This window comes from Numenius arquata, chromosome 1 (genome assembly GCF_964106895.1).
Source record: "Numenius arquata chromosome 1, bNumArq3.hap1.1, whole genome shotgun sequence".
Classification (NCBI taxonomy): Eukaryota; Metazoa; Chordata; class Aves; order Charadriiformes; family Scolopacidae; genus Numenius; species Numenius arquata.
In genome coordinates, this window is record NC_133576.1 from 123,366,131 (window position 1) to 123,377,511 (window position 11,381).

At 44.1% G+C, this 11,381-nt stretch overlaps 1 protein-coding gene across 1 annotated transcript in view; it reads left to right on the forward strand.

Annotated features, from left to right (window-relative positions):
* EXPH5 (exophilin 5) overlaps positions 1–5,928 on the forward strand; it is a 35,906-nt gene extending 29,978 nt beyond the window's left edge. Inside the window, exon 6 of the mRNA XM_074155505.1 lies at positions 629–5,928. Within this exon, the coding sequence (XP_074011606.1) occupies positions 629–5,928 (5,300 nt within the window). The remainder of the gene's footprint in view (positions 1–628) is intronic.
* Positions 5,929–11,381: the final 5,453 nt, after the last annotated feature.

Consider the following 11,381-nt stretch of genomic DNA (forward strand, 5'->3'; position numbering starts at 1 on the left):
TACTAGAAGGAATCACAGGTTCCTAACTATTTAATTACCCTTTCTATCCAGAAAATGCCATTTTCAGTGCTCATTTTAAAGTAATAAGCTACAATTTAGTGGAGAACTTCTTTTCTGAATGAAACAAACAGTGGACATGCCAGACTACTGACTATGCTTATTTGATGGTTTGCAGGATTCTGTGTTTTCTTACAGTTACATCATAACTGTGCTTTGTGAACACACAGAAAGGTCCGTGTTTGCCTTGTGAATTCTTTTCAGGGATTTTTTGTTACAAACTAGATTTGGAAAGTTTACTCACACACACACGCATATATAGCACGTGAGTAAGAATTCAGAGTTCAAATTGTTTTTCTTTTGAATAGCATAAAGACTAACATTTACATAAAGAGCAGTTTTAAGATCAGTCATGGAGCAGCGCATTTTTTAACTTGTAGTCATAATGGGTGACCGCTGAAAGGTCCAGTGGAGGAAGAACACAGGTTTGGGAAGGGTTTTGAATACTGAGAAGCTGACTCCTTTCAAAACCAGTTCTGATTATTAAGATAGTACATGAAACTTTTTAACATAAATCATCAGAAGATTATTAAAGAAAACCAAAGCAAGTATCTTTTTTTTTCCTGTGCAGTTCTAAATGATCTGGATGACCAGCTGGCCCAGGAACAAGCCCAAGACCCATTGGACAGGACAGTTTCTACTAGCAGGGCATCAAATATCCAATACAGTACTGCATTCCCTACTTCAAAGAGACAGACTGCTAGTAGGGGGCAACACAGAAATGACTGGAGTGACATGCCTAGCACATTTTTCCCCGATGGACTGAGAACAATAAGAGCCAAAGATGAACACAAGATTTTCATCAGACCAAGAAAATTACACAGTGCGTATATAAACTGGCACCAGACAGCATTTCAAGATTACAAATACGGTGATCCAGTTGATGGAAATCCTCCTCCACTAAGCAGCAGGCTGTCTTCTGTTTCTTTCGGACGGTCTTCAGAAGGTAGCTTATACCCTCCTTCTATAACACATAACAGTGGATTTAGGCACAAGAGTTGTATGAACAGGAGTACGGCCAGCAGAAGTTACTCTGTATGTTCCCTTCAGAGATGTTCATCATCAGTGTCTTCTGACCAGCTATCAGCATCTAGTTTACAACATTCGTTGGCAAGGGAGAGCAGCAATGGTTTTGTACCAAGGTTTGGTCGACAGAACCCAAAGAGAATTCCTCTGTCTTCCATTGTATGGAACAACACACCAGACTCTCCTGGACAAACACCAACTCAAGAAAAAATGTTTAGAACCCAATCACTGATGGAGGTTCATGCTACAGACCATGGTGGATATCCTAGCTCTCTGCAAGAAACGAAGAAATACGCATGTCACCACTCGAAACACCACTACAGAAGATCTATTTCAAGCAGTAATTGCTTTAGTAGAATTAGTTGCCCTGACAAAGCTACTTCTCCTTTGCCCTTTGATAACTGGGAAAATTATCCATTATACAAATCGGAAAATAATCTCTCTAGATCCTACTATAGGGATACTTCTCATGGCAAGTGGTACGCAAACCAAAAAAATTCTCATTATGGAAAAAAAGACAGCTATCCTTCTTGGGCTGATATTCCTCAGTACTACAGTGATGAAGCATTTGTTTCCCCTGATGCCAGCTTTGAAGTGATTATGGCTAATTTAAATGACCAGCAGTGGGCACATACAAAGAATGCCAAGTTTGGTTCTCAGCGCTTGCAGAACGATTTTCACATGTATTCTCCAGAAAATATGAATGTGAAAAGGATAACAAGAAGTGCAAATAGAACTTTTTCAGAATTCACTGAGGGCTGTCAGCCTTGGCTAAGTTGTAACTCTTCCGTTTCTTCATCTAGTATCAGAACTGATGACTCAGTCTTTCCTAATTTGAAGGACCAAACAAAACCTATAGGACTGAACAGGAATTCAGTCCCTGTTTCCCAAAGGTGTACTAAGGCAGACTTTACACAACTAGAAAAGATTGAAGGTATGAAGCAGCCAGATGAAGAAATGCCGTTACCGTCAGTTTCTCAACAAGCCAATACAAACTACAACACCCAGAGTTTTCCCTCTAACAGCTCTCCTTCTGCCATGCTGCAAAGCGATGCATCTCTCTTTAACACAATGAGATCAAAGAGGCAAACCCAGGTCACTGCCAGAGGAGATACTGCAAAACTACATACATCAAACGGTGATAAAAGAAATGTAAGAATGAATGAAAGCAATTGCTTCCCCAGCAGCGTGTTCCATAAGCCTCCCTGCATTTTGCCAGCTGATGAGAGCAGGAAGGAACCTTTTCTTCCAAGTCAGAAAGAATGGGAACATCTGCATTACACAACAAAAAGAGAGAGCATCAAACAGGATAATCAGAGTGCAGAAGCCATTGACCAAGCTGCTCCAAAGAGGCACTCCTCGCTGCTGAATGCTGCTTCTGCTCCACCCACTGAAAAACTGGCTAACTGTCAAGGCATGTTGTCCTGTCCTCCCGAACGTTCATCTAGCTCCTCACAAAGCTCTCCACAAGCACTTTCTCATAAAGACAATTCTAAGCGTTTAGGAACACTAACTTCAGTAAATTGCATGGTTACTGAATCTCAAGCAGAAGGTGGAAAAATAGCTCAAGCGAGCAGAATAGGTGTTACCAAAAAGATTTCACAGAAAACACCGCAAAATGCAAGCACTTTATTTACTAAGAACTGTAATGGACAGTTCACTACCAGTTCTCCACAAAATGGAAATTCTGGAAATATTTATATGCATAACTTTGATGGAGAACCCAAGACCTCTGAACATAGTTTAAGTTATTTTTGCCTTGAAAAAGAAAGGAATAATTCGCCTTGTATTGAAAGGCTTCACAAGCAAGACAGCTTGCTGAGACATACCAGTAGCTGCAGCATTACTGGCTCCCCTAGCAGAAACAGCCCCAAATCTCCTGACCCACTTGTTATTTATTACACTTTGCCTAGGAAATCAGCCAGCATTGCTGGTAGTATTATGTCAGATACGCCCATCTCTTTACCTAGAGAAGGCAGAACAGCATACAATTGCTTAAGGTCTGAAACTCCATGTAGAGCTGGTGCCTTTTGTTCTAATCAAAGAGATGTGTCTTGTTTAGGTTCAAAACATTCCTTTTATAAGTCAGCATCATTAAATGCTGCTGCAAGTAACAAAGAGAAAGATTACCCCAGTCCTTTAACCAGAAGTCCTAATGATTCAGTAAGTAGTAGTACATCAGTTGAACTGACAGACAGATGTAAACATCTAAGCAGAAGAGAATCCTCTGTGTTTTCAGATTGTAAGGAGAGGGGAAATTTTTTGCAGAAATATAAAACTACAAGCACATTTACAGTTTGTGTTGATGAAGATCATGTAAAGTATCACGAACTAGTTTCAATTTATTACACGTTACCACGGAGACATTCAAGAACATTTTGTAACCTCTTTAGAGATAATCCAGAGGATGCAGATTTACCTTGTCCCAAAGAAAATACTCAGTCACCAAGCATACGAAACAAGAAAAATGAAGGTCATCTGAGTTTAGCAAATGTTTTTTTCCCCAGTACTTTGGAAAAAGAGGTGCCTTCATATTCTTCTGACCAAGTATCTTCAGCTTTGGTCACACCTCAGGATATAGGAACTGCTGTTGATAGTGAAGCTCCTAGCTCTGAGAAGAGATGTACTTCAAAGTCAGTGAGTATGGTACATAACAGGACAGATAGCTCAGCAGATCTTTCAGTCGCAGAAAATGGGCTTTCTGACACGGTGACAAAAGAAATTTCTTTTGGTGGTCCACAATCCACTGCAGTAGTGGCTAAGTCAGGCAAGGCCATTTCTGATGCTTCAAGCAGCCAAAATACAGAAATGTGTCTAAAAGAAAAGAAGGACATTTTACAAACAGCCACACCACTACTGTCCACTTTATCAGCCCCTCCCAAGCCAGGCAGACGTTTAGAGAATCCTTTGTATTCTACTTCAACAAATAAAAATACTATACAGAAGGGAAACTCTGAAAACTGCTGTCAGCCCCCTAAAGTGAACATCAATAAAAATCTGAATAGCTCACTCCTCTACCCAGGAGAGAAGGAACCATTCCTTGGAAGGAACGGTAACACAGAGCGTGCTCACGTGCCACTTCCTCCTGCAGAAGACACATGCAGGGATAGTACCCGAGTCAACCAGAGAGTAAATTTCCTACACCAAACCACCCCTCTGTATAATAATAAGTGTAGTGGAGTGCAATTAAGGGCTGACAGTTCAAGAAAAAAAGCAAATTATTTAAACTCTTGTAGCAAAGTGCTTTCAGAGTCTCAGAAGAAAGCGTGTGAGGTAAGCACTGCTTCCAGTGCTGATCTGTTACTTCAGCTAGATGAAGCAGTTAGCACAGATACAGATGAATTAAAGAATTCAAAAACCAAAAAAGAACAAAACTCACAGAGTACTCAGAAGGGTAGAGATTGTAGCAGTTTGCAGGAATCAGAGAGGCACACTGAAGGCAGCCTGAACATTAACTGTAAAGATGAAGTTCTCAGGGTTACACAAGATCAGAAGATAACACAGAGTGCAGACGAGAACAAGCTTCTCTCTGACTGCACAAGAGACAAAGTCAAAGATATAGAAAAAAGGAAAAACAGACCTTCAATTAAAAATAAACTGGCAGCTGTTTGCAAGACAAGTCGAAAATTTTCAAGTAAAAATTTACCCCCCAAACCGCACATAAGTAACATTTTTTCACAGAATGGTGGAAATGCCACTTCTGTAGAGCTCGAGATGTCCCTTGACTCATTGATTTCAACAGATTCCCATCAGCCATTCCTGCAGTTGGACAATGAAAATCAGAATCACAGTCTGGACCCTGATAAGAATACGCCAAGAACAGCTGAGAAGGCGGCAACTGAAAATCAGAATGATCCTTTGCTTGTTAATAACACCAGTTGGAGGTCTTTTACAAGCTCATACACCCAGAAGGAAGCCATCAGTCCCAAAAAAGCTACAGTGAAAGTGGAAAATAGGCCAAGTCTTACAACCATGTTTCCAGACAAAACAGTAACCACAAGAAATAGGAATTCCCAAACACTTGATCTCAGGTTAGAAAGCAAAACCCAGCCCGTCTCTCCCAGTGCTACTGCATCGGACCCACTGGATGGTGAGAAAAGAAGAGCTAGCAGTCGTGCCTGCACTCCTCCCTTGCCACTTTTAACTGACAAAAACTCAAACACGTATGTAAATAGCTGCTTGCAGGCAGAGGTATGTCCAGAGCGAAACTTGACTTCCCAGCCGGTGCTTGGTCAGTGTCAAAACACCTCTCAGTTTGCTAGCGTAAAAAATGCCAACTTGCATGGCTATCAGTTGCGCAAGAGCCATGCCAGAAGCCAGCGTGAGCGTCACCTTTCTGAGAGTGTTTGTGCTCGAGATTCTCAGGAGACCTTTGCCTTGGGAAGCAATGTTCTACCAAAAGATGGTATACATGGGAAGAGATTTAAATCTTACTCGGAGCTGTTGTCTTGCGATGAAAATGAAAACTGGGCCTCGGATGATGAAAAAAGTTACAGCACCAGAAATTTGATGTATCCTTCTGTTGAATTTGGTATATTTGGCAAAGAACAACAGTTGGCTTTCCTGGAAAATATCAAGAGGTCACTCACAGAAGGGCGATTATGGAGACCTTGTCTTCTTAACAACCCTGGTGCTCTCAGAGATGGAGAGAGCTCTTCTATCAACAGGGCTGAGCTTTTGAGCTCAAGTTCTGCTGGGAGCAAGATGTCATCGGCTGCTTCATCCCCTCAAGAGCCAATTGATATCTATCAGGAAGACCCAGCAGCTTATTCAGATTCAGACAGTGATACCACCACCGATGATGAATACTACCTAGATGAGATCGATAAAGAATCGGAGCTATGAAGGGGCCGTGGGACTAAGATGGCAACATAGCTCGGTAGTTTCTGGGCAGGCAAAACCATGTAAAATACTTCGAGCCAGTTCTTGTGCTGCTATAAATTGGTACAACTTCATTAGTTTTAAAGAAGTTAGTATGTTACATTGGCTGAGCATTTGACTTTTGTATTAAATGAGGCTTCACCATTGTTGTTTCCCCTAGCAGGGAAAAAGAATGTTAAAAAATCTCTTCCCAACATAACAGAAAGTAAACAACTGTGGAGCTTTGGGCAGCGTAACTCCAGAGATGGCTTTCCTCTGAGTCAGCAAGCAGTGGCTTAGGCTCCTGCCAGCTATGCAGTGCTGGAATGGATAAATTCTAGCTTGAGCTACTTTTTGTTACGAGACTTAACAGAAAAACAAGAGTTTTCTTTGCTGATAAAGTTTCCTCATTTACCAGATCAAGTGTGATAATGCCAATCCATCCCACCCAACAAACATCCCCACAAAACAAAACCTGTTCAATTTTTGCGGCATATTCTGTATAAAGGTTCTTTTTCTGCATTCCTGGGAGGCGCAGCAGCAGTGTCCCTGGTGGCCTTTGTTCTGCCGTGCAGTTGAGGCGGATTCCACACCGGGATGTTTCTCCTCAGTGTTGCAAGAGCAGTGAGCAGTGTGAGTTACGGAAGTGCTGCAGTGGATGGGAAACAGCTCGGCAGAGGACACAGCACTGGAAAACCCACCACAATTCCTGAGGATGTTAAGAAACACGGCTGAGCATGGGAATCTGCTTTTCAGACATGGGAGGTTCATAACTGGCAGAGCTTTGGTTACAGTCAAGATGAATGGCCAGGTTTCTGCCTTTGACTTAGGAACAGGTTAATTTGGATTAATAATCCGACATTTTAAACCATGGAAAATGTAAAAAGATTTACTCTATGTAAACCTCATAGGTTGAATCCTAAGTTGTCCTAATATTGGGAAGACAACCCTCGCCAGTACAACTCCTTACGTCCCTGAGTTCTGCTGCTGCCTCTGTGCCGGGCCGGTCCCGGGGTGAGGCACCGGCAGCCGCTGGGCTCCTTCAGGGCAGCACCACCCGAAGCGGCCTGAGAGGACACTTGGCCAGGTCACAACTGCACCGTACAGACTGGCTGGTTTTTACATACTAAGTAAATAAAACCAGTAAGAGATGCTCTTTCCCTTTTTGATATTTTTCAGCCATTCGCGCTGTCACTGTGGTACTTTTTATCCTTCGAACTGAACAGCTGTAAACGTTTTCCAGTGGCTTTTCTTCAGCCATGCTAATAATGTAGTAGTATTACTCAGTAGCCAAAACTCATCCCTGGCCATTAAATTTATGACTAAGTTTTGATCTCTTTTTATACAAAATCAGGAGTGGCTCACTGAACCAGCAGATAGTATTTTTAAATAATTATACATTTACTTCTACTTTATTTCTAATTTCACATATGGTCTAAAATGATGATCCATATTTTTGATAAACTTTTTAATTCCATAAAATTTCTGTAGGACATAATTATATTTTTGTAACTAGAAGGACAGTATACTGGTATTTTAAAATAATATATTTTACACAAAACAAGCAATGCTTGTATCTCTGACTACTCCACAAGAAACTAAAATATGAAAATATTATAGTAGGTAACTGGTATCCTTATTTTTTTATACTGTAAACTTCGTTAAAGAAGTGGCTCTGTAGTTCAAATCTGCACCGATATATAAGTATTTTTACTGGGGTGATTTGTCTTTTGTTGTACATAGAAGGACTAACATAAACTATGTATTTATAGTCAAAATTGAGCTCTACGACATGCCTGGTTTGGAAGGATGTAAGCGTATGCTGACATATACAATGCTGGAAGGAAATCACTACCATATAATTGCAATCTTGTAAAATGCGGTATTCTAAGGAGAAAATGTGTTTCTCTGTAAATGGCTGTATTCTGTGTATTCTGGTGGCCAGCCCACCCCAAACCACAACAGCACAGGATTCTGTAGAGTGAGACAATAAAACCAGCTGAGTATCGGTGAGGAATTTCTGCTGCTGTACATTTCTGCAAAATATGTTAATCCAAAAGCTAGGAATACCAGCCTAGATAAGGTAAAGAATAATAAAATAAATGTTTACAAGGGAAGTAAATGGTCATACAGTTTCTCTTGACTAGAAGCGGATGGTTTAGAACATTTTTATTTGTAAATATTTTATACCTGTTCAACAGAAGTTGGATTAAGTTCTCACCTTGTTGGCGTAATTTTTTTTTTCATTTGCTATGCTGTGTATGTACAGGAAATCAGGTGGCTTGATTTAATGTAAGCTTTTGGTCCTAAATCAGTTGTGGAAGACTGCAGCCTATTGAGGATCTGTAAACTAATATTTACACCAAATAATGGTATTCTGTAAAACAAGCAATTGGCATGAAAACATAGGGAGAAATACCCTTTGAATAGCGATCTGCTCCATTCAGTTTAGTAGAGCCAGGTTTTGACATCTTCACTCTTCCAAGTTTTTTCTTTGGCAAAAGTGTATTCTATAAATGTTCATAATTTATAGGATTTTCATATTTAAAATTATTTGTTTGAAATAAATTCTGCATTCAAATGAAAAAAAAAAATTTACTGGCACTGTGTTTATTTTTCACTTACTGTGAATGCCGTAGATCTAAGAGGGGGCACCCAGCCGTGGTCCATCAGCAGCTGCAGGCAGGGGTCATGCCGATACTCCATGTGGGGGCCAAGGGTAGTATTTGATGAGTAATTTTACAAGGTGATGAGCTCCAGCTGGAATTAGGCCTGAGTGGGGCCTGGCTGCCACGTGCAGTGACAGGGTGTGAGATTCACCACTGTCTTTCAACCTTAATTACTACAGCCACGGTATGTGGTACCTGAGTTCAGTGATGCAGTCCCTCAGCCTGGTTTCAGAAGGAAACATGGTTTATGGACGAAGGTGGTGTTTGTGCCTATCGCTGTCCACCCATTAGGTCACTTGTGTCCCCAGATGATCTTTGACCTTTCTAACATCTCAATGACATTTGAAAAAGGGACAGGAATCTCGTGGTTTCATCACAGGGTAGCTCACACTGGGAAGGACCTCGGGAGGTTCTGCTCCAACCTCCTGCTCACAGCAGGTCAGCTCTGAGGTCAGGCCAAGTCATTCGAGGAATGAAGACTGGAGAGCCTCTCTGGGCAACCTGGCCTGACTGTCCTCATGGAAGAAATGTGTTCCAGGCTGAGCCTCTCTTTCAGCTTATGCCAGGGTTCTCTTGTCCTTCCACCCTGCACCATCTCCTCAATGATCTCCCCAGAGGCATTGGGGGCTTCTGTAAAGTCCATCCCCTCCCCGAAGCCATCCCTGCTCCAGGCTGAACAAGCCCAGCTTCCCCAGCCTCTCTTCACAGGGCCAGTGCTCCAGCCCCACCGCCTCAGTGGCCTCCCCTGCAGCTGATCCAGTTTATCCATGTCTTGTACTGGGGAGCCCAAAGCTGGATGCAGTATCTAGACCACGTGGTCTAACAAGTACTGCAGGGAGGGCGATAACGACTCCCCTCAACCTCTGGCTCTGCTCTGGTTTGTACAGCCCAGGCTGCCGTTGGCCATCATTGCTGACAGGACCTGCTGATGGCCCATGTCCTCCTCACCACCCACTGGGACCCCCAGGGCTGTTCCCTCAGAGCTGCTCCCAGTCTGTACAGTGCAGGGGTGGCTCCTCCCCGGAGACAGGGCCCCAAGAGCACCAACAGACCCTGACCCCCCTCCCCAGGGCTCCACCTGCCCTGCCCGTGGCCCAGGACACCATTTCAGCCCCGCCCCTGCGATGTTGGAGGACCTTGGTCTTCACAGCCCTGCCTGGCTGGCCATGGGCCCTGCTGAGCCTGGCCCCACCTCCAGGCTGAGGTCCTCAGGGCCGTGCAGCCACCCCAGAGCCATGCTTAACTCTGCTTCCCCTTGCAGGGCCTGATCCTGATCTGCAGATTGATGTCCCTGCTTGACCTCAGCCCTGCCCTGTCCCCACAAGCCTGCTGGGTGATGTGGCCTCTCGGCTGCCCCAGATGCTCTTGCCACGTGCAGGCCAAGCCCTGGTGAAGCCCTGCCGCCAGCCATGGTGCTGTGCTCCTCAGCCCCATTCCCCAGGGAGCAGCCCGCCCTCGCCGCTCCCTGGCACCCAAGTGCGAGACTTTCTGTTGAATTTCATGGCCCATTCCTCCACCCTGTCCAGGTCCCTCAGGATGGTAGCCCTGCCCCCAAGCGCACCGACTAGTCCCCCTGTTTGGTGTCATCTGCAAACCCAATGATGGAACTCTCCATCTCCTCATCCCAGGCTAGGTCCCTGTGGTGCTCCCATTCTTACCAGCTGCTGGGTAGAGGTGACCCATCAACCAGCCCCCTCTAAGCCCACACAACCATCCTGATGGTTTTTTTACCCATCTGGTTGTTCCCCATCCAGACCACAACATCCTAACTTGGATACAAGAGCGTTGTGGGAGACAGTGACATCTGTGCTAAATTCAAGGTAAATGCCGTTCCCTGCTCTCCCCTCATCCCCAGGGCACGTTTATCGCCAGGCATGGTTGGCCCCCGGTCAATCCACGCTGACGGCTCTCACTCACCACCTTCTCCAAATGTGCTCCCAGCTGGTGCAGAGGGAGAGGAAACCCACCCTTGCTGACCCCTGCGCTGAGAGCTGTGGCGGGGGATGTACTGCCTGGCCGAGGAACACATTCCTAACTCCAGACTAACACTACACGTTTCCTCCTGCCTGTTGGGAGCATCACACGTGGTATGTCAGTGGAGATCTGTGGTTATCTGAGGTGAGGGAGTTTGGGAGACTAAAGACAAAAGCAAGGAGGAAACCAGACTTGATAATTTCACTTTCAAGGAACCTGTTTTTCATGGTCTGTATGCACAGAGACTTGAAGTTCATGTTATTCAAACCCACGCAGCACTTATTTGTGCTGCCATTGTTTTGCATGTGAAAATCCAGGCTTGCACAGAAGCTTGTTTTAATTCTCCTACAGCCTCGTGCAGCCCCACCACCACCACCACCACCTACCAACACCCTGAAATATTTCCTAGTAGCAGCAAATGCTTCTGATAAAAAAGATACAACAACCTTAGGAGAGAAATAACTGGAGGTATTCCATCATTTTTAAATCCATGAAATTACTTCGTTGTTACATTTGCTAGAGAAAAATACCACAGGCCCTCTTTCCCCATCACCAAGCATGACCGCACTGAGGAGGGCAACCTGCAGTCCCTCACCCCCAGCCCAAGGCCTTTGGCTGTCAAAGGTGGGTGCTTGCCCATGCCGTGCCGGACCAGAGGCGTGATGCTCCCTGGTATGGGAAGGAGCGGCAGGGAAAAACCTGCCAGTACATCCCCACAGGGCCCATGCTCTGTCCTTCACTTTAAATAGTCACGGTGGGAAATCTTAGAAACAGCGAGGAGGAATTTTAAATTAT